The sequence below is a fragment of the Danio rerio genome, chromosome 3, assembly GCF_052040795.2.
Source record: "Danio rerio strain M-AB ecotype USA chromosome 3, GRCz13ab, whole genome shotgun sequence".
Taxonomy (NCBI): domain Eukaryota; kingdom Metazoa; phylum Chordata; class Actinopteri; order Cypriniformes; family Danionidae; genus Danio; species Danio rerio.
Window position 1 is genome coordinate 65,375,679 of NC_141023.1, and position 23,929 is coordinate 65,399,607.

The 23,929-nt window shown below is 42.2% G+C and overlaps 2 protein-coding genes across 4 annotated transcripts in view; both read right to left on the reverse strand.

Moving 5' to 3' along the window:
• LOC147846122 (uncharacterized) overlaps positions 1-23,929 on the reverse strand; it is a 418,287-nt gene that overhangs the window by 368,849 nt on the left and 25,509 nt on the right. The window lies entirely within an intron of this gene.
• The window catches only part of recql5 (RecQ helicase-like 5), a 42,493-nt gene continuing 21,558 nt past the window's right edge, over positions 2,995-23,929 (reverse strand). For all 3 annotated transcript variants that reach the window (XM_087245385.1, XM_087245386.1, XM_087245387.1), the window contains exons 8-19: positions 19,874-20,095; positions 19,685-19,778; positions 16,985-17,021; positions 16,844-16,902; positions 16,473-16,546; positions 15,010-15,103; positions 13,962-14,096; positions 11,598-12,046; positions 11,463-11,505; positions 10,860-11,093; positions 3,424-3,496; positions 2,995-3,325 (exon numbers count right to left, since the gene is read on the reverse strand). In XM_087245385.1, the coding sequence (XP_087101511.1) occupies positions 3,225-3,325; positions 3,424-3,496; positions 10,860-11,093; positions 11,463-11,505; positions 11,598-12,046; positions 13,962-14,096; positions 15,010-15,103; positions 16,473-16,546; positions 16,844-16,902; positions 16,985-17,021; positions 19,685-19,778; positions 19,874-20,095 (1,615 nt within the window). In that variant the 3' untranslated portion in view covers positions 2,995-3,224. The remainder of the gene's footprint in view (positions 3,326-3,423; positions 3,497-10,859; positions 11,094-11,462; positions 11,506-11,597; positions 12,047-13,961; positions 14,097-15,009; positions 15,104-16,472; positions 16,547-16,843; positions 16,903-16,984; positions 17,022-19,684; positions 19,779-19,873; positions 20,096-23,929) is intronic.

Genomic DNA, 23,929 nt, shown 5'->3' on the forward strand with positions numbered 1-23,929 from the left:
GACTGGATTTCTTTTCAATTTTTTCCTTTAAGAAATAATACATTTTTAACGCTAGTAACGTACACATATTAAGAGAGACTGCTTGAGAATAAGCAACAATTCTGTCAAAGGGCGAACTTTACCTTTAAAGTCATGAGATCAAAAATTATACTGTGTATTTTGCTAGTGCGCAGTGTTAAGCTGCGGTCACACTGGACTTTTCTCCCCATGGACTTCCATTCATTCGCACATGAATGCGTCAGACTTGAAATGCAAGCTTATGCGACAAGTTTGGCAGTTCGCTGCATTGCAAAGTTCAAGCTTGGTGAACTCTGACCTACGAAATCGCATCACTTGACTGCGTGAGACTAATCGAAGATCAAAACATGACCTCTCTGGACAGAAATTTAACATATGGACCAATCGCTCGTTTTTTAAAATGTCTAATCATCTTGTTTAATCCCGCCCCTTTTCGTAACGCCATACGATAAAATTTCGCAAGCTAAAACTCTAGTGGGAGAGCGGCATTATTCTTTAGGTTAACAATTAGCACAAGTTATTCCACTGGAAAAAAAAAGTTTGCTTAGTAATCTTCAGCCACAGTATTCTTAACCACGCCGTTCTAAACGTTAGTTATGAAGGTAATGATGCGCAAAAAAGAAAGCCCGCCCCCAACTCAATATTCAGTTTCAGTTGGAAGTATGTCAACATAAAGAAATAGGAAAGAACAATATGATCTCACAGCAATTCGTAACTTTGATTTAGTGGCTAATTCGTATGAGTTTGTACGATCTCATTCGTACAATTAAGTACGATTTGCTTATCCATAATGACGGTTAGGTTTAGGGGCGGGTTGGGTGCCACGCCTTTTTTTTAAAAATCTTATATTTTCTCACGACTGAACTCGTATGAATTAGCCACTTAACTGACAAAACGTAAAATAGTTACATTTTCTCATGAGATCAGACTGGGCATTCCAACTCTATCTCATGGCAATTCGAAACATTTTGATTTAGTAGCTACTTCGTATGAGATTTTACAATCTCATTCAAACAATTTGTTTATCCCCAAATAACGATTGGATTTAGGGGCAGGGTTTGGTGCCATGCCTCCTTTTAAAAATCGTATATTTTCTTACGACTGAACTCATATGAATTCGTATGAATTAGCAACTAAATTGACCAAATGTAAAATAGTTACATTTCCTCATGAGATCAGACTGGGCATTCCAACACTATCTCACGCCAATTCGTAACTTTTTGATTTAGTAGCTAATTCGTATGAGTTTGTACGATCTCATTTGTACAACTGAGTATAATTTGCGTATCCTCAAATGACTGTTGGCTTTAGGGGCGGGGTTGGGTGCCACGCCTCGTTTTAAAAATCGTATATTTTCTCACAACTGAACTCCTATGAATTAGCCACTAAACTGACAAAATGTATAATAGTTAAGTTTTCTCGTTAGATCAGAAAAGAACTGGAAAGAACTACACTACCCATAATCCTGAAGATAGATCCACCAATCAGACAAGCCACTTTCTGTTATACTATTTGAGTAAATACTAGAGCAACAGCTAGATGTTGTTCATTTAACAGTAACTTGCTAGCAACCGTGCTGCCAGTTACTTACTGTTTTTTAACGGGACAACTTTTAACATTGTAGTATGCATAGAATTTAGACGCATCTGCCATGTTGTCAGTTACCTTCCATTCAAAAATATTTTATTGTGACTTCCTGGGATAGTAAAATAGCTGTGCTTACTTACCTACTATATATTACGTTAAAAACTGTATGCGAGTCAAGTAGTATGTCCGAACTCATAGTATTCGAAAAACAAAAGGTGATAAGTACCCGGATGACCTACTACTTCCGTCGCATTTGCATTTATTTTTGAGCAAAGATATTGTATTGATGATGGGAACTGTCAGACCGATGTGAAAAGTCTTTTCCAGCACATGCCAAAGATTCTCAATAGGGTTAGCATCTGGATGCTGTTGTGGCCAATCCATGTGTCAAAATAATAATGTCTTAGTTAAATCCTGGTGGTGAACTTTTTTTGGATGAGCAGTGTATTATTATTAGGCCTCGAACAACTCAGGAGCAAAAATAGTTTACTCTCATCTGGTGGTTTATATTAGATTCATAATCACGACCCTTCCAAATAAGGTCAATAAGGACGTTTTAATTCTAGAGGTATTGCAATATTGGACACTGCCTGATAGAGAAGTATGTTCTACATAGTATGAATATGTGTAGTGTGCAGAAAATTTGGAGGCATCTGCCATGTTGTCAGTTACTTCCATTCAAAAATATTTTATTGTGACTTCATGGGATAGTAAAATAGCTGTGCTTACTTCCCTACTATATAGTACATTGAAAACTGTATGCGAGTCAAGTAGTATGTCCGAATTCATAGCATTTGAAAAACAGTAGATGATAAGTACCCGGATGACTTACTACTTGTCGCATTTGCAATTATTTCTGTGCCAAGATCTTTATTGAAGATGAGAACAGTCAGACCGATGTCTTCTCCAGCACATGCCAAAGATTCTCAATAGGGTTAGAGTCTGGATGCTTTGGTGGCCAATCCATGTGTAAAAATAATGTCTTGGTTAAATCCAGGTGATTTTTTTTTTTTGAACGAGCAGTGTATTATAATTAGACCTCAAGACAGCTCAGGAGCAAAAATAGGTTACTTTGGTCTGGTGGTTTATATAAGATTCATAATCACGACCCTTCCAAATAAGGTCAATAAGGACCTTCTGATTCTAAGAGTATTTTATGGAGTAATAAAAACGCATATAAACCGCTTTTGGAAAAGTTTTGAGCTTACCTAAGCCTACTATGTAGATATCAAAGAGAAATGTAGCTTATTGAATCAAAGCAGTATATGGCAAGTTTGAAACCCCTATTTAAAGTGTATTGATAAAAATACTTGCCACTGAAAAAGTGCAGTTCCACCAAAAGACAAATAAACTTACCAATTACACCATCAATTATTCAGCACGGCTCCATTTTCCATTTGCACACGGTTGTCCTTTAATGTACTTTTCGATACAGTTCATCCGACTCGAAGTGCATTACAATGCTAATGCTACATAACAGAGACTGCGGTCTGTTGACTTCAAGAGCAGTGGATTTCAGCAGTTCATATGAATGTGCAATGTATGCGTAGGCCTCACAATGAGAACACCTGAGATAAAAAGCAGCATCTCTGACAGCGCACAAACACACACACCGGCCACTATCTGTCCTGTGTCTTTAGTAACATCCAGTCCGATTCGCTCTCACAGCGCACCGTCCTGCTGAAAAAGCGCTTGATGAGCCGTTTCGCTTCCAGCTTTACTGTAGGAGGAACACAGGACAAATGAGAGATCTGAATATGCACAATCAGCACTTGGAGAATGCATGGTGCTGTTTTCTGAGGTTGGGGACAGGCTCACCTTGGCCTCGATTTGGTGTTTTTCCCTCGGTGAGGAGATGGGAGAGGAACCGGGCGAACGATTTGAACAAATCCTGAGGGAAAGAGTTTAGAAATGAGCTTTAATTCTAATGTTTTTTTTTTATATAAATAACTGGGAAACATAGCATTTGTGGAACAAAAGTACACACATTTATCCTTAAATCAAACACAAATGTATTATTGGTGACATTTTATAGTCAGACCACTGTGCAAAGTCTTCTCCAGCACATCTTGAAGACTCTCAATAGGGTTATGATCTGGACTGTATGATGGCCAATCCATGTCTAATAATGATGCTCTATCTAAATCTAGGTGGTGAATTTTTTTGATGGTGGGAGGGCAAACATTCATTCATTCATTTATTTTCTTGTCGGCTTTATTAATCTGGGGTCGCCACAGTGGAATGAACCGTCAACTTACCCAGCAAGTTTTTACGCAGCAGATGCCCTTCCAGCCGCAACCCATCTCTGGGAAACATCCACACACACATCTACACACACACTCATACACTACGGACAATTTAGCCTGCCCAATTCACCTGTACCACATGTCTTTGGACTGTGGGGGAAACCGTATGAAGGTAAATCCGTTGCGAAACTCGAGAGCTTGCAAATGTAAATGTGAGCACTTGTGATAATAATATTTGTATGTGTAGGTTGAAATGTACACTTACAGCTCTGATGTGAACAGCTGAAATCCTCGATTTGCACACACACACAACAACCCACGCACTTGTGTTTTAAATTGGAAGTTGCAGATTAATAGTTGTGTATTTGTAAAATGTCATTCACAAATACAAAGTGACAGACACACGTGTGTAAGGCAAATTTGATTGCATCTCCATTCTACAACCACAGGTCGGCACTCACAACCTCTCAGATTCGTCAGTACAACTACAAATCTCCCGCGCTCTGACTTTTGCTACACATCTCCCGCGATCTCTGTAGCAGAACTCATCTGTGCACTCGCAGATGCAGAGGCGTGAGCAGCGCTGGGCGGGGGAGGGGCGGGGCAGGTGTAAAGCTGTTTGATTGGCTGAAGCCTGACCAATGAACAATGCCAGCAGCCAACAGGACTGAGGTGCAAAATAATAATTTCCCACGATTATTTCATTAGTTAGGGTTTATTTCAACTCTTTTCTGAAGAGATTCTTGTTAAAAATCATAAATTCTACTGTAATGTACATACCAGTAAAAGAGCAGCAAAGCCAGTTTATTGGCTACAGCCAGCCAATGAGATGGGGTGTTTCTGTTTGTCAGCACACAGGGCAGCTCACGTTGTTGGAGGCCTCGAGCAATCAGAGGGTAAGTTATGATTTTTTAATAATTATCTATATGTTCAATACTGTTAGCTAAGCTAAGGACTGTGCTGGGTGCTTCTCTTGTTTGTTTCTTATATAAGAAAACAGTTATGAGTTATGTAGGAGTTGCTTTCTATCATGTTATATGGTTCTAAAGATACGATTCAACCCACATGAAATAAGAAGTTGTAATAGCATTTATAGTAAACAATATTACGTTTTTGAACCATACTAACTATAATAAACTGTATTATACTGTATATTTTGCAGTATCTACAACTTTGTTAATGAATGCAACAGCACACTGTAGTATTAACTAGCATGAACTTTAATGAATTGAAGTATACTTTATATGTAAAACCTAATACATTTTAAAGCAGTTTCATTTCTTTCTAATTTATACATCTACATGCATTACATCAGATTTAGGTCCACAACTTGCATCCTTCAACATGATATGTGTGTTCAAAGGAAGAGCAACTAGGTGAGGGAGACAGTGTCCATCGCTCGGCTGAGGGTCCACTTTGAGCATCTCATCTGCAGGGTTAAGCAACATAAGCTGAACAGTCATCATCTCTCTCTATTACAGCGAGCATCAACCAGCTTTACACAATGGCTTGCTTTCTAACCATTAGTAAAGGCTTGAGCAAAGGATTAAAGAGGAGATAACATTTGATGGGTAATGATGAAGTTGGATTTACCACCTCCATCTCAATATGAACAAGGAAAAACCCTGAAATATTTCAATACAAGTAACTAGACATTTGCGCTACACTTATTTGGACTGTAAATTTTATTTGACAAATTACATTCCCTTACAGAACAGGTGTCAAACTCAGTTCCTGGAGGGCTGCAGCTTTGCAAAGTTTAATTCTAACCCTAATTAAACACACCTGATCAAACTAATTGAGTCCTTCAGGTTTGTTTGAAACTTTCACTTGAGTGTTTTGAAGCAGAGTTGCAACTAAAAACGTGCAGGGTTACGGCCCTTCAGGAACTGAGTTTGACACCCCTGCCTTACAGTAAAGTGTAAAAATACTACATTAAACAATTATCAAAATAAAAGTTGTGTTTGTGGGTGAGTGTGTGTTTTGTTCAAATCTGTAGTCATCTTGGCAGGTAAAAAGAGAAAATAAATGGTTGGCTTCCTCTTGAATGATCTGAATCATTTTGAAGTGTTTGTAGATGAGCTGGATCATCATGTCATCTTTAGCATAAATAACATCCTATTCAAGCTATGCAGCTTCTCTGAGTTCCTCATCGACTTGAAACATCCTGATCTCTCCTGTCACTCCATCCTTACAGGAAACTGAGAAATAAAGGTAGTAACTTTCATAATTAAAAAAGTGATATAAAGGACACACTGTACACAAACATGTAAACAGATAGATGGATAGATAGATATGATGCAGGTTATAATAACAAAAACCGGTATGATCTGTAAGAAACTGAAACGCCTAGTGTTATTTTTAATTGCTATTAATGTGTGCGTGTGTGTAAATATACTTCAATTCATTAAAGTTCATGCTAGTTAATACTACAGTGTGCTGTTGCATTCATTAACAAAGTTGTAGATACTGCAAAATATACAGTATAATACAGTTTATTATAGTTAGTATGGTTCAAAAACGTAATATTGTTTACTATAAATGCTATTACAACTTCTTATTTCATGTGGGTTGAATCGTATCTTTAGAACCATATAACATGATAGAAAGCAACTCCTACATAACTCATAACTGTTTTCTCATATAAGAAACAAACAAGAGAAGCACCCAGCACAGTCCTTAGCTTAGCTAACAGTATTGAACATATAGATAATTATTAAAAAATCATAACTTACCCTCTGATTGCTCGAGGCCTCCAACAACGTGAGCTGCCCTGTGTGCTGACAAACAGAAACGCCCCATCTCATTGGCTGGCTGTAGCCAATAAACTGGCTTTGCTGCTCTTTTACTGGTATGTACATTACAGTAGAATTTATGATTTTTAACAAGAATCTCTTCAGAAAAGAGTTGAAATAAACCCTAACTAATGAAATAATCGTGGGAAATTATTATTTTGCACCTCAGTCCTGTTGGCTGCTGGCATTGTTCATTGGTCAGGCTTCAGCCAATCAAACAGCTTTACACCTGCCCCGCCCCTCCCCCGCCCCGCGCTGCTCACCCCTCTGCATCTGCGAGTGCACAGATGAGTTCTGCTACAGAGATCGCGGGAGATGTGTAGCAAAAGTCAGAGCGCGGGAGATTTGTAGTTGTACTGACGAATCTGAGAGGTTGTGAGTGCCGACCTGTGGTTGTAGAGCAAAGATGCAATCAAATTTGCCTTGCACACGTGTGTCTGTCACTTTGTATTTGTGAATGACATTTTACAAATACACAACTATTAATCTGCAACTTCCAATTTAAAACACAAGTGCGTGGGTTGTTGTGTGTGTGTGCAAATCGAGGATTTCAGCTGTTCACATCAGAGCTGTAAGTGTACATTTCAACCTACACATACAAATATTATTATCACAAGTGCTCACATTTACATTTGCAAGCTCTCGAGTTTCGCAACGGATTTACCTTCATAAAACCGGAGCACCCGGAGTAAACCCACGCGAAGGCAGGGAGAACATGCAAACTCCACACAGAAACGCCAACTGAGCCGAGGTTCGAACCAGCGACCCAGCGACCTTCTTGCTGTGAGGCAACAGCACTACCTATTGCGCCACTTGCGTCGGGAGGGCAGACAGTGTATTATTAGGCTGGCTTGTGTAGCAAGCCAGACTACTGTTATCCTATTTTTCTTCTGAGACTAAAAAACAAAACGCATCTCCTCCTAGAGCTTTCGAGCTATGACCACCAAACTCACACCAAACCTTCAAACTGGTCTGATTCAGTGTGCTATATCTTTTCCAACTGATCTGACTTTCGGTTTTCCGAAAAACGTCCCGGGACCGTCGGAAAAATCCCATTGACTTAACATTGGACCAGACTTTGTGACCTCATAACTCTGCATCAGACTGTCACACAGACTTCTAACTGGGCTCATTTAATTCAGACTACCTAACTGCCAATACCTGATGAGCTTTTAACATTTTTGGCCACGCCCTAGTAACCACTTTTGGGACCCTAGAAACTGTCCCATAGACTTCCATTCAAAAGACTGTCATTGACTTTACATTGGATCAAACTTTGAGAGCTTATAACTCTGCATCAGACTGTCCTACAGACTAATGGCTGAGCTCATTTAACTCAGACTACCAAACTGCCAATAACTGATGAGCTTTTAATATTCTAGCCACTCCCTAACAACCAGATACTGCACCCTAGCAACTGTCCCATAGACTGCCTTTATAGAGACCCAGATTGATATCGTCATGCTGTAGTGTTATAGCAACATGCTAATAATGATTAGCTAAGTACTTTAACATTCTAGAAATTTAATATCTATCTATCTATCTATCTATCTATCTATCTATCTATCTATCTATCTATCTATCTATCTATCTATCTATCTATCTATCTATCTATCTATCTATCTATCTATACTTTTTAAAACTGTATAAACTAAATAAACTATTACCAACAGGCTTTCACAAGCCAGCCTCAAATTTTGTCTCGACAAACTTTAATAATCTAGTTATTATTATTAGGCCTTCAGATTAATAGTTGTTAAACCGAGATTGCAATTTACAACTTGTGAAAGCTGCTATTTTTGTTCGATACGCTATCAAATGTGATAACTAGGCATGGGACGATAACCATTTTCAAGGTGTAGTGCGGTTTGGAAAAGTCAAGGTTTTAAAACCGCCTGTTATACGGTTCCTAAGGTATATGTAAGATGCTTTGTTTGTATTTTAGGACAACAGTATCTCCAGCAAAAAAATATATCCAAAGATGCCGTTTTAACTTGTGAATATATCTGCGTTACTAATAAATACAGTAAAAGTCAATGATTCATTTGAAATATTTAGCCTGACATGTTTACTGCTCCAAAATATTTCAAATGTTTCTCAGAATAAAATATACTGGCTGTGTCCGAAATCACGTACTACTCAGTAGGTACTGCTTTTGAATTTGAATTTACTAATCGACCGATAGAAAAGTAGATTCTATACAGTGTGCATGCGAGTAATATGAATGTAATATTATCATTGGATCCACTGGATGCGCACACTTCAGAATCTCGCTGCATGTAGTAGGTCATCCAGGTACTTCTTGCTTAATGTTTTTTGATTTCTATGAATTCGGACATACTCCTCAGCTCGCATACTGATTTTAGCAAACAATGTAGTATGGAAGTATGCAATTGCAGACGTAGCTTTTGCATTCAAATCAGAAAAGATTTCTTGTTTTTTACCTAGACATTTAAAAATATTTTAGAGCAGTAATCACAATACAATCACAATACCGTTCATTTTTTTATCCAAGGTTATCATACCATCAGAATCATACACCGGCCCAGGCCTATTGGTAACAAGCATAGCGTTTGTGAAGGTTCTGATGGTACATAAGCACATTATCCTGAACCATATATACACTAGACATCGCATATGGACCCTGAAGCCTGGTTTATACACCTGCGTCAAGTGATTGGCATGACCCACGGTGCATGTAACGCGCGAAGCTGTGCATTTATATGCGCGCTGTTTCTGTTGTTCTGCATTAGCACTTCCGAAACGCTAGTTGGCAGTGAGGTGTTAATGTTCCTCTGTGTCGAATTTCTTCGCTGGTGTTTTGTTTTTTCGGAACGCTTCCTGAATGTACAAGTGCTTCAAATTCGCTCATTTTGAGGTAGGAACCGGCGGACGTGCAACAACTTTAACCATAAGTTAAACACAAAACAAAACTTTCCATCCGGAGCTCCTTCACTGGACTCTACACTTGTAACAATCGCTCCATTGGACTCGCGCGGCTCTCAGTCCCGCCCAGACTCATCAGCGCTACCAAGCAGACCAATCACAGAGCTTGCGCTAGGCGTCCTTGCGACATGTAGTTAAATTTTTTGGGAGGTGCACATCAGCGACGCCGACGGCCATGGCGAGGGCTATGCGTCAACGCATAGGTCGGGCCGCACCATACACGTGCACTCGACGCAGAAGTATAAATCAGCCTTAAGTATGCGTCAATAGTGCCGATACATTTGTACAGTGTTTCCAGGACAAAAGCCATTCAACGACACTTAGATCAAAACAAAAGCCAATCTAAAGAGGCTGGACTTTTGCGCTGCGTACGGGTGTAGTAACGAGCAAACAAAAAACAAAGCACAAAGGCAGAACATTTCATAGGGAAGATTTTGTTTTTTACATTTTTATGTTACGAATTTTTGTGCTCAAAAAGTAACGTTATTGATGATGATGATACAGTCTCTTACTGCACTGACCATTAGGCAAAGTAGCACCAACCTGCACTAAATTTCAGACATACTGTCGCATACAAGACGTGCAGCACCTGAAACTACGGATACTGGAAGCCTGTGCTGGCATTTCTCCTGCGGTGTTGCTATCAGTGTGTGAAGAGTGGGTGAAGAGGGTTGCATTGACAATCCAACACAATGGGCAGCACATTAAACACACTTTATAAGTAGTCATAAATGTGTAAATAACTCATGAAAGAACAAAGTTACGTTAAAACCAAGCACACCATTGCTTTCCTTGTGAAATTCCCAATGAGTTTGATGTGTCACATGACCCTCTTCCTGTAGAAAAAACTAAAGTTGAATCTAAAATGGCCGACTTTAAAATGGCCGCCACCCATCTTGAAAAGATTGCCCCCTCACATATACTAATGTGCCACAAACAGGACGTTAACATCACCAACCATTGCCATTTTTTTAAAGTGTCTCCATTTAAACGGCCCCACCTGTATAATAAATTTAATTGAACTTAAAATACTGCAGTTATTTTCATCACAGCTGACAACTTTATTGGAAAAATGGCAACAATGGAGGTTTAAATAAACGAAGCATAGTGTAGATACTTTGTGATTATGCTTTCTTTAGTGCAGTTAAAACCACCACGTCAAACCTGCAGCTCTTTTATGAAACGGTAGTAAATAGCAATTCGATTTTTTCTCCAAATCGTGCCGCCCTAATCATTATCGTTATTATTATTATTATACACGAATCACCTTAGTGGCGAACTTTCCTTGTTTGTAGAAGGGGTCGAGGCAGCGCACCACTATGTCAGCAGCTTCTTTGAGCGTCACAGGCTTCCTCGAGATCCCAGCACCGTCTCCATTCAGAGCCTCCACCTGCGTCTCCTGCACCACCGGGTCAAAGGTCACCCTCTTCGTGTCCTTCAGCACACGCCTGCGTTTGACTGGAGGAGACGGAGCTCTGACCTCAGACCTGTCCTCATGTGCCTGAAGAAATAATAAAAACGAATTCATTCATTTCCCTTTCGATTAGTCCCTTTGTTAATCAGGGGTCGCCACAGCGGAATGAACCACCAACTTATACAGCACATGTTTTACGCAGCTGGAAACACCCAAACACTCTCATTCACACATTCTACGATCAGTTTAGTTTATCCAATTCCCCTCTAGCGCATGTGTTTGGACTGTGGGGGGAAACCCACACCAACACGGAGAGAACATGCAAACTCCACACAGAAATGCCAACTGTTCCAGCTGGGGCTCAATTCTGCGACCTTCTTGCTGTGAGGCCAGAGCGCTAACCACTGAGCCACCGTGCCGCCCCCATGACTGCTTTCATAAAGATTAAAATGTTACTTGTTTTGGGGATTTCCGCTGGCCGTCACTCTGCTGATTCTCTCTGCAGGAACAAAGACACAACGGATGAGAACAGAGCGAGTTATTCCTGTCACGACGGATGAATATCAGAGCGCGCGTCTTCCTCGGTCTTACCCGTAATCCTCGGCATGTGCAGTGACCTCGCAGAGACTCTCCTGAGCCGCTCTCTCTGCATCTACAGACGAGCTGCTCAGTGTGTGGACGCCATTAGCTGAAGCCGAGCGATCCTCACACGCATCTTCAGTCTCCTCAGGCTCTGGTGAACTCTCCCTCTGAGCTTGTTTTTTCCCGAAGTACAGTGAGATGAGGCGCGTGTCTCGGGCCGCTTCCGCCAGTTTCTGCTGCTTCCTGCTGAGCTTTTTGCTTGGGCTGTTTAGGGAGGAAGAGCTGCCGCTTTTGGCTTTGATGGAAGACGTGTTGTTGTTGTCCTTCTGTGTTTTCCCGCTCTCTTCCTCGCAGGTGGAGTCTCCAGGTGTTTGGTCGGAGCTCTTGAGGAGATCTCCAGCTGGCTGAAACAGGCTGGACGAGCCTCGAAATCCCGCTCCCACACGCTTCCTCTTCAGCTGCAATCAGGAGAACAACAAGACGACTGGACGATCAATAATACACCTCTAAAAATGCTTACCGTCTAGTTTCCAAGTGCAAATATCAAACAAACTCTTAAATCAAGAAGCTTAGGAAGACTTGTGTTTGTTTTCAGAAGTTACAGTTGGCGAGAAATCAAAATGTACACCTCTTTCTTATCTTTATATGTATATAGTAGGGGTTTTGATAATCAATGTCTCTCATATTGTTTAATCAAACACCAATAAACTTCCCTCCCCTCAAAATGACTTTTCTTCACTTCTGGTCACATGGGATGTCTTTAGGGCGGGGCTATCTGTCATTTAGGGTGTGGCTATCAGTCATTAAGATGGGGCTATCAATCGTTTAAGGTGAGGCTATCAGTGCGTGACTATCCGTTATTTAGGGTGGGGCTATCTGTCATTTAGGAAGGGGCTATGAGTTCTTTAGGGCGGGGCTAACAGTCCTTTGGAGTAGAACTACAAGTTCTTTAGGGCGGGGCTATCAGTCCCTTAGGGTGGGGTGATCAGTGCTTCAGGGCAGGGCTATCAGTCCATTAGGGTGGGGCTTATCAGTCCTTTAGGGTGGGGTTTATCAGTCCTTTAGGGTGGGGTGATCAGTCCTTTAGGGCGGGGCTATCAGTCCCTTAGGGTGGGGTGATCAGTGCTTTTGGGCAGGGCTATCAGTCCATTAGGGTGGGGCTTATCGGTCCTTTAGGGTGGGGTGATCAGTCCTTTAGGTCGGGGCTATCAGTCCCTTAGGGTGGGGTGATCAGTGCTTCAGAGCAGGGCTGTCAGTCCATTAGGGTGGGGGTTATCAGTCCCTTAGGATGGGGTGGTCAGTCCTTTAGGGCAGGACTGTAAGTCCTTTAGGGCGGGGCTATCAATCTCTAGGGTAGGGTGATCAGTGCTTTAGGGCAAGGCTATCAGTCCATTAGGGTGGGGCTTATCAGGCCTTTAGGGTGGGGTGATCATTCCTTTAGGGCGGGAAGATCAGGGCTTTAGTGCGGGGCAATCAGTGCTTTAGGGCAGGGCTTATCAGTGCTTTAAGGCAGGGCTAGCAGTCCTTTAGGGTGGGGCTATTGGTGCTTTAGGGCGGGGTTATCAGTCCATTAGGGTGGGGGTTATCAGTCCTTTAGGGTGGGGTGATTAGTGCGATCAGTGCTTTAGGGCAGGGCTATCAGTCCATTAGGGTGGCGGCTATCAGTCCTTTAGGGCGGGGCTTATCAGTCCTTTAGGGTGGGGCGATTAATCCTTTAGGGTGGGGCATTCAGTGCTTTAGGGCGGGGCTTGTCAGTCCTTTAAGGCGGGGCTATCAGTGCTTTAGGGCAGGCCTAGTCAGTCCTTTAGGGCGGGGCTATCAGTGCTTTAGGGCAGGCCTAGTCAGTCCTTTAGGGCGGGGCCATCAGTGCTTTAGGGCAGAGCTGAGTCCTTTAGTGTGGGACTATCAGTCTTTATGGGTGGGGTTATCAGTCTTTTAGGGCAGGGCTGTCAGTGCAAGTTATAAATCCTTTAGGGTGGGGCTACAAGTTCCTAAGGGAGGGACTATCATTTTTTTAGGGCGGGGCGTTCAGTCCTTTAGGGCAGGGCTATCAGTCCTTTAGGGCGGGGTTATCAGTCCTTTAGGGCAAGACTATCAGTCCTTTAGGGCAGGCCAGAGCAGTCAGTGCGAGCTATAAGTCCTTTAGCGTGGGGCTTTCATTCCTTTAGGGCGGGGCTATCAGTCATTTGGGGCAGGGCTATTAGTCCTTAAAGGCGGGGCTATTAATCCTAAGGGGAAAAGCTGTTAAGTCATTTAGGGTGGGGCTTATCAGTCATTTAGGGCGGGACTATCAGTGCTTCAGGACAGGGCTGGGCAGTCAGTGTAAGCTATACGTCCTTTAGATCTGTGGTCTACAGTGTCTAATGTTCTCACCGAGTATATCTGAGAGGCTGAAGTGAAGCCGTCCAGATGTTGAGCAGACGAGGAGCAGGTCGGCTTCTCCTCTGCAGATTCACACGGTTTCTCCTCAGTGACGCTCACAGATGTGCTCTTCTTCATCTCTGACACCTGCACACACACACATACAGTCATGTGCAAAAGTTTGGACCCCTTACTGAATTCCAGTTTTTCCATAACAGGACGTAAAACATAATCCGATCCTTAAATTTGTGAAATAGAACGTCAGACGAACAACATTTTTTTCATGTTGTGACACGGAAAAAACTAAATGTTAAATGAGAAAATAGTGGCCGTGGCTTGATTTTCTCTACTGCGAGCTGATTGGATGTAGTAAAGTCGGCATTTTATTCAGAAAGATGGGGAAAAGGGTTTGGGGAGAGTTATTACAACCTAATAGACTCCTCCAGCTGACCACTTCGGTTTGCTGTCAAAACTGATAGCTGGAGGGGCGTGGTTAAGTCTGTTAGCCACACCCACTAACTCAGACAGACCTAATCTGAGAATTAAACTGAAAACAAACAGGAAGTGCATTTTCAGATTTCCATTGAAGAACACAAGGGCAAACTATAGTTTTTTTCTCAATGACATGCACGGATGAATTGTTCACTACAGAACTATGTGAGCTAACAAAATCAATACGGTCAGTTTTGGTTTCATGAGTACTTTATTTGAATATGGTATCTCTGTACTCGATTGGCCAGCAAACTCGCCAGACCTAAAACCTATGTGTATAGTGGAAATGAAGATCCAAAACACCAGACTAAACAACACAGAAGAGCCGTTTTGCAGAGCTTTATAACACTGACCGACTATTTCATTTATGTCACGTCACATTGCTGAAGTAATACATGCAAGAACAAGGTTATCATACCGTATCTTACACAGGCCCATCTTACATAGTCCTCATTTGAAAAGCCATGAACATCACCAGTGCACTTTTTCACACAACTGTATACAGACAATGCGCATTCATCCAGGAGAGCTGAACATGCGCTGTGTCAATATGATTATTAGCACTCACTCTCTTGAGAACAGCAGCTTTGTAGATGTTTGCAGATTTACTGCTCTTGAAGATCTCGTGTTCGATGTCCACGGCCTGATCAAGAGCCTCAGAGCTGCGCAAACACAAAACAAGAGGAAACCAAGTCATATAAGCATTGAAAATGATTTAAAACTTGAGATTTGAACAAGCTTTCCATTGACTGTTTATTAGAAGCGGAAATACAATTTCAAAATCCAGATCAACATCTGATGGTTCAGAAGATGTTTATTTCAGTATGTTGCAAACTTAATCATCATTTCATTTAGACATATTAATTATTATTTTGAGTTTTTTTAAGGACATATTAAATTGATTTAACATATATATATATATATATATATATATATATATATATATATATATATATATATATATATATATATATATATATATATATATATATATATATATATCTTTATATTACTAAAGATGTTCGGCCAAACTCTTCGTTTAATAAATAAACAAACAAATAAATAAAAAAGGAAATAAATAATTAAAAGGTAATAAAAAATAAAAGAAAGAAAGAAAATTAAAGGAAAGAAAAAAGAAAGAAAAAAGGAAAGAAAATAAATTAAGAAAAGAAATAAAAAATAAAGATAATAAAAAAGAAAAGAAAAAAAAAATAAAGGAAACAAAAAATTAAGAATGGAAATAAATAAATAAATAAATAAATAAAGGAAATATATAAAGGAAAATAAAGGGAAATAAATATAAATAAAGGTAATAAAAAGTAAAAGAAATATAAAAGAAAGAAATAAAGGAAATTAACAAATAAAGAACATAAATATATAAATAAAAGGAAATAAAAATAAAGGAAATAAATAAAGGAAATAGAAAAATAAAGGAAATAAACTAATTAAATAAAGATAAATAAATAAAAGAAGTTAAAATTAATAATAAATAAATAAAAAGGAAATAAACTAAATAAGTTGATACATAAATAGATACAATAAATAAACAAAGAAAGAAACATAAATTAATTAAATTAATAAATAATAAAGGAAATAAAAAATAAACAAATATAATAAATAACAAATAAATAAAGAAAGAAAATAAAAAATAATTTGAAGAAAGAAAGAAAGAAAATAATAAATGAAATAAAAAATAAACAAATATAATAAATAACAAATAAATAAATAAAGGAAATAAAAAATATCTTAAAGAAAGAAAGAAAAAAAGAAAGAAAATAAACAAACAAAAAAAGAAATAAAGCACTTGAGTCCGCACAACACTTATATATGAAACATGAATCTTTATAATCAATTCCTCATATTAGCATGATTTCAGAAGAATCGTGTGATGCTGAAAATACACTGGAATACACCACATCACACAAACCTTCCCTTAGACTCCAATCTTTTATTATTATTATTATTATTAGTCTCCCTTTTAACTTTAACAATAAACCACAGCTTGGATTCTGAATGTGGAGTCTGCTTTACCGGTGTAAAAACTCTGCGTCTCCACTGTGGCTGCTCAGACACTCCTGCAGGAGAGACAAACAGTGCTCTCGACTCTGCAACACACACAAACACACTCTGAGACTCCAGCAGAGGGCAGCACTGCACAACAGATGCAAAACAACGAAATCTGCCAATAATGTAATGAACACTGACTTACACTCACTCAGTAACATTATCAGAGGCCAAATGGCATTCGATCTGATCACTGTACAACCATACTGCCATTGTGTTCAGTTAGAAAATATCATGAATGCTTGATATGAGCACTGAAAGGGTTTTTTTTTTGCATGTGAAGTTACAGACAAGACACCTTTTAAAGATCATAAAACTCTTCAGATGATGGTTTTTACCTTCACTGTGAGTCTGGGGATCCTCTGACTGCTGGCATCCTTCAACACACAGTCCGCATCTGACACAAACATCAACATTAACATCCACACACGGCTCAACACATGCCATAATCTGTCAGAAAGCGATATCTAAAAACCGACCTGGAGGAACAAACGTCTCTTTGGGTGCATCTGATCCCTGTAAATAAAACGAGAGAGATCTTGAGGATCACGCATGCTCCATTTTTCCCTGTTAATCTACTGTTAGTACTGTAAAATCATAATGCATGACTTTATAGATACGTGAGGGGCATGTTTTTTTGTTTGTGAGAAACTCCATGACTGTTTTTTGTAATATGATGAGCATGAGGAGTTAAACAGGAGTAAAACTGCAGTGGCTTCAGCACAGCTGTAGCTTGTTCAGCTTTGAGGGAGGACTGAAGCACACAGCTGGAAAACATATGTTGAGGAGAAAGACCGAGAGAAGAGGAATGTTCTGGCTCAGACTCTGTGAGGGTGAACTGATCAAGGATTTGAGTTTAGGTGTTATTTGTGAATGTTATAAAGCATGGATATAATGCCATCATAATGTGCATTACTGTAATGTGAAGTATGTTTTGTGGGCTCGATGATCAATAAGAAATCTTTAACAACATAAAACATCATCAAGGATACATTATGTAAAACAAATGGTGCTCTTTTAAATTTATAATCAAGAGTGAAAATGTATCATGGTTTTCATAAACACTTGAAGCAGCTTTCAACAGTGATACTAACTTCTTAAGCATCATTCTGTAGAATTTTGTAACACTGAAGACTGGAGTGATGATGAAAACTCAACTGTGATTCACAGGAATCAGCTAGAAGAGAACATTTTGTGTGATTCTGAGCGGGTAATTTAATAACATCCTAAAAGCTTGCTATGTGCTAGCATTGCTAAAGATTTTAACAAGCTTTGTCATTACGACTGAATGTAATACCACAATTTCTACCATGATGCAAACATGTTTTAGCTCTTTTCATGTTTTAACATGCTGCTAACACATTCCAGAGCCTCATCCCAAAATTGCTGCCGGACATGAATCTCTGCTATCATGTCAGTCACGATCAGAGCTACTCTGCCACAGCATACTAGACGTGTCCAGTGTTTAAGACCCATCACTGATGTCAGCTTGAGCATTCATGTGCTGCCTTCTTACTTTCCCATAGCACCCTTAACCTAACTCTTAAAACATCATTAGGCACCATAGAGTCTACCCTCATGAGCCATAGAGCCCTCATTCCCACCCTCACGAGGCATAGAGCCCTGATCCCCACCCTCACGAGGCATAGAGCCCTGATCCCCACCCTCACGAGCTATAGAGCCCTCGTCCTCACCTTCATGAGCCATAGAGCCCTCATCTCCACCCTCATGACCTGTCGAGCCATCACCTGCACCTTCACAAGCCATAAAGCCCTGATCCCCACCCTCACAAGCTACAAAAGCCCTAATCCCCAACCCTCACAAGCCATGAAGCCCTCATCCTCACCCTCATGAGCCATAGAGCCCTCATCCCCACCCTCATGACCCGTAGAGCCCTCACCCTTACCTTCACAAGCCATAGAGCACTAATGCCCACCCTCACAAGCCATAGAGCCCTGATCCCCACCCTCACAACCCATAAAGCCCTCATCCTCACCCTCATGAACCATAGAGCCCTCATCCCCACCCTCATGACCCGTAGAGCCCTCATCCCCACCTTCAAAAGTCATAGATCCCTGATCCCCATCCTGACGAGCCATAGAGCCCTGATCCCTCCTCATGAGCCAAAAAGCTCTTATCCTTACCCTCATGAGCCATAGAGCCCTGATCTCCTCCCTCACGAGCCATAAATCCCTGATCCCCACCCTCCATGAGCCATATTCCCACTTTCAAGAGCCATAGAGCCCTGATCCCCTCTATTATGAGCCATAAACCTCTGATCCCCACCTTCATGTGCCATAGAGCCCTCATCCTCACCCTGATGCACCGTAAAGCCCTTGTCGCCTCCCGTATGCACCGTTGAGCCCCTCCTCTCTACCTTCATGCACAGTAGATCCCTCATCCACACCCTCATGAGCCATAGAGCCCTCATTCCCCACCCCAGATCCCCAACTTCATGAGCCCTCAACTCCACCCTCATGAGCCATAGAGCCCTGATCCCCACCTTAATGCGCCATAGAGCCCTCATCCCCACCCTGATGTGCCGTAGAGCCCTCATCCCCACCCTCATGCACAGTAGAGCCCTCATCTCAACCCTCATGAGCCGCAGAGCCATCATCCCCACCCTCATGAGCCGTAGAACCCTGATCCCCACCCTCACGAGCCATAGAGCCCTCATCCCCACCCTCATGAACCGTAGAGCCCTCACTCCCTCCCTCAAGAGCCATAGAGCCCTCTTCCCACCTTCATGAGCTGTAGAACCCTCATCCCCACCCTCTTGCACCATAGAGCCCTGATCACGCTTGCTCTTTATGGCCTTGTTCCTCCATCTCTCCATATACACCTGTTACCTGCTACGCCCAAGTATCTTCTTTATGTTACCCTAGTTTGTTCCCTTAGTTACTAATTGCCTCTACCCCTTGTTTCCTAGTTGGGTGGTAAGACCCTGGTTTGCTCAGTGTCTTTAGGAATTCTGTTTAAGTGTTTGAGTCTCTGTCACTGAATGAGAATGTGTCAGATGTTCCTGTTCCTTCGTTTGCTGTGTTTTTTATCCCGTCTTCCCTGGATTTAGTTTTTTTTTGTTGAATTTAATAAATGTGTTACGGCATTTGGACCAGCCTCTTGCCTTTGCTTTGACGCTAGACATGTATTTAAAAGTTTGACCATAATTGTTAATTCACCTTTCTCAAGCTCATCTGCTTCTTGAAGAGATCTCCAAACTGTTTCTTCCTCTTCTCAGAGTCATCTTCCTCACTGCCATACTCCTCATCATGCCTGAACACACAGACACACATAGACACACAGGTCTCTCAGTCACGACATATTAACTACACCCATTATTCATCTGCTGCAGTCTCAGATCAGCTGACCTCTCGAACCCGTAACCCTTTCTTCCTCCGGCGTACAGCTCAGGATCGAATCCGAATGGTCCTCTAGGCTCTGCGCTGTGTGTTGGGTTGGTTCTGGTGCTCAGGGCAGCTGCTCTGGCCAGCTGAGCACGCACCAGTTTGGGGTCACGACAGAAATCACACGCTCCTGCACAGTTGGGTTTCTCGTTGCCAAAAAACGTTGAGATGGTGGCATGTCGGCACCTGAAAAGAGTGAATGCGCATTTAAAAGATATAGCAATATAGCAAACAATTCCAATAGTTGTAGAATCCCCCGAGCTAGGATTGAACTGGCAACCTTCCACATGGTAGTCGATTGCTCTACCAAGGAGGCTAAAGGCCATGGCCTCTAGCGTCTGTCACTAGAACACCTTTAGAGGTCAGAGGAGTGAGGTTTACCTGCACAGCACTTCACTAGCTGGCCTTCGCTACAATCACCCCCCCTAAACCTCATGGACCTCAAGTCTAATTGCCCATCTGCTCTCATACACTCGTTTTACCTGCCTTTAAGACACTGACAATACCTACCGCAGGTATGAAGCTGAGAGTCTAATGGCGGACGGCTGCTTCTTACTTAGGGCTGTCTATGCTAATGAGGGAGAGATCGTCAGTAAGGGGCAGGACTTCCCCCTCTGATGACACGTACAGCAGAAGACTGTCAATCAAGTGACTGTTTTTATGAAATGAGATGATATAAAGCAGATTAAATTCATTTTTATCATAAGAAGCTGGCTATATTCAGACACTGTTGCCACACAACTGTTTATAAGCCCCTTATACAAGTAATTGTTGCATAATAGGCACTCCTCAAGTTGTTTGACAACTGGTGACACTCATAAAATATATTCCAGAGCAGATCACGCACTGACATATCATTGACAATTACAAGCAATGGTGCAGCCAGGATTGGTCTACAAGGATATTGCAGCATTGGTTTCTGTTCATTGATATGGTGAGAAAGAATTATGAACCCAAACATCTCCAGTTCTGCGCTTGGGTGTGGTTAGCCCAACCAAATTGCACTCAGCCCATCCTCTTCCAAACATGCCAGGACCGGCTCAACAAACCACACCCGGCCAAAGTATGGAGCAAATACCCTATTCCATAGGTCTCAAACTTGATTCCTGGAGGGCCGCAGCTCTGCACAGCATACTACCTGGAGAGCTACCTTCCTGCAGATTTCAGTTGCAACCAGGGCCGGAGCAAGCTGAACCGCTGCTCTAGGCAAAGGATGGTTATGCCGCCCTAAAATGAAAGCGCGGGGGATGGGGGTTATTTGCCGCCCTAGACGCGGATATAACTGAGGGCGATGGTGGTGAGGGTAGTGTCGCGGACGCAGCCCTAGACGCGGATAAAACTGAGGGCGCGGGTGGTGAGGGTACTGTCGTAGACGCCGCCCTAGATGCGGATATAACTGAGTGAGCGGGTGGTGAGAGTAGTGTCGCGGACGCTGCCCTAGACGTGGATATAACTGAGTGCGCGGGTGGTGAGGGTAGTGTCGCGGACGCCTCCCTGGACGCAGATATAACTGAGTGCGCGGGTGGTGAGGGTAGTGATGCGGACGCCTCCCTAGACGCGGATATAACGGAGTGTGCGGGTGGTGAGGGTACTGTCGCGGACGCCTCCCTAGACGCGGATATACTGAGGGCGTGGGTGGTGAGGGTAGTGTCGCGGACGCCGCCCTAGACGTGGATAAAACTGAGGGCGCGGGTGGTGAGGGTAGTGTCGCGGACGCCTCCCTGGAAGCGGATATAACTGAGTGCGCGGGTGGTGAGGGTAGTGTCGGGGACGCCTCCCTAGACGCGGATATACTGAGGGCGTGGGTGGTGAGGGTAGTGTCGCGGACGCCGCCCTAGACGCGGATATAACTGAGGGCGCGGGTGGTGAGGGTTGTGTCAGGGACGCCACCCTCTGTATTCTGCCGCCCTAGGCGGCCGCCTAGGTCGCCTCTATGGACACGCCGGCCCTGGTTGCAACCCTAACCAAACATGCCTGTCTGTAATTATCAAGTGCTGCTTCAGGTCCTCATTAATTGGTTGAGGTGTAATCAGGGTTGGAGCCGAATTCTGCAGGAAGGCAGTTCTACAGGAGCAGGGTTCGTGACCCCTGCACTAGGCTATCAGAACCATGCTCCAAATCCTAACTAGTCAGAATAGGGCATAGTCTCGAGCACAATTCCTGAAGGGCCGCAGCTCTGCACAGTTTTGCTCCAACCCTAATTAAACACACCTGATCAAACTAATCGAGGTGTTCCAGGTAGTCTTGAACACCTTGATTAGTTGGATCAGGTGTGTTTGATCAGGGTTGGAGCAAAACTGTGCAGAGCTTTGGCCCTCCAGAAATTATGTTCGAGACCTATGCCCTATTCTGACTAATTAGGATTTGGGGCATCCTAAGCAGGACATCCTAATTAAAATTCAGCTCTCCAGGAACAGGGTTGGTGACCCTTGGCCTAGTGTAAGTACACCCTTAGTTCACATTTGATTAATGCAATGCTGTATCTGAATTCTAGACTCTACACCTGGTTTTAAGTTGAGGAACACTTCTGCTGGTCACTATATGACTTCATTGTAAGAGTGAGAAACCTGTGAGAAACTCAGTTGGTAAAGTGAGTCAATTATAACTCATTCGTTCATTTGTTTTCTGGTGAAGTTCGCTTTCGATGAAGAACAGAAGGTGTTTCTCAGTAAATATTAGTGCACACACACATGCAGTGTGAAGTTTAAAATAGACCTGTGTGCTTCTCACTTCACAGACCACTGGGTTTCAGGTTTCAGAGTCTGAAATAGCTGGTATGGCAGAGGGAGAGAGGCAGAAATCCCCCCAAAATACATTTACATGGCCTGACACACAAAGACCCTCTGTGTGCCAACACTGACGCCCACAACCAGAGTCCAACCAGAGCCGTATTCCTGATCATCCAAACACACTTACTGATGTGCTCTTGAGGCTACAACAGAGCAAAGTTTCTTTTTTTCTCAAAGTAAACACTGGATGTCTTCACAAAACCAGGAACTTTGAGGTAAACAAATGCTGAAACATTAACTATAAAAAAAATACTGAACAAATGCAGAAAAAAAGGAAAAGTGTCATGCTTTCAAACAGCCTGTTCACACTTATTAAGTGTGAAAGTTTGTTCTGTTTGGCAGAAAGAGCACTATAAATACACTCAGCATTTTTGAGCCACACTTTACCATAAAAACTAAACCGTCTTAAAGCCATTTTAAAGGCTACAATCATAGACTGGTGCCAAAAGAGCTGCTCTGAGTATTTCAAAAACTGCTGATTTAAAGAGATTTTCACAAACAACCATCTTTAGGGTTTACAGAGAATGGTCTGAATAAGAGGAAATATCGAGTGAGCGGCAGTTCTGTGGGCGCAAATGACTTGTTGATGTCAGAGGAGAATGGCCAGACTGGTTCCAGCTGATAGAAAGGCAACAGTAACTCAAATAAGCACTCGATACAACCGAGCTCTGCAGAAGAGCATCTCTGAACACACAACACGTCTAACCTTGAGGCGGATGGGCTACAGCAGCAGAAGAGCACACCGGGTGCCGCTCCTGTCAGCTAAGAACAGGAAACTGAGGCTACAATTCACACAGGCTCACCAAAACTGGACAATAGAAGATTGGAGAAACGTTGCTGCTCTGATGAGTCTCCATTTCTGCTCACACATTCGGATGGTCGGGGCAGAGTTTGGCCTCAACAACATGAAAGCATGGAGCCATCCTGCCTTGTATCAGTGGTTCAGGCTGGTGGTGGAGGTGTAATGGTGTGTGGGGATTTTCCTGGCACACTTTGGGCTCATTAGTACCAATTGAGCATCAACGCCACAGCCTACCCGAGTATTGCAGCTGACCATGTCCATCCCTTTATGAGCACAGTGTCTCCATCTTCTGATGGCTACTTCCAGCAGGATACACACCAAGTCATAAAGCTGAATCCTCTCAGACTGGTTTCTTGAACATGACGATGAGTTCACTGTACTCAAATGGCCTCCACAGTCACCAGATCTCAATCCAATAGAGCAGCTTTG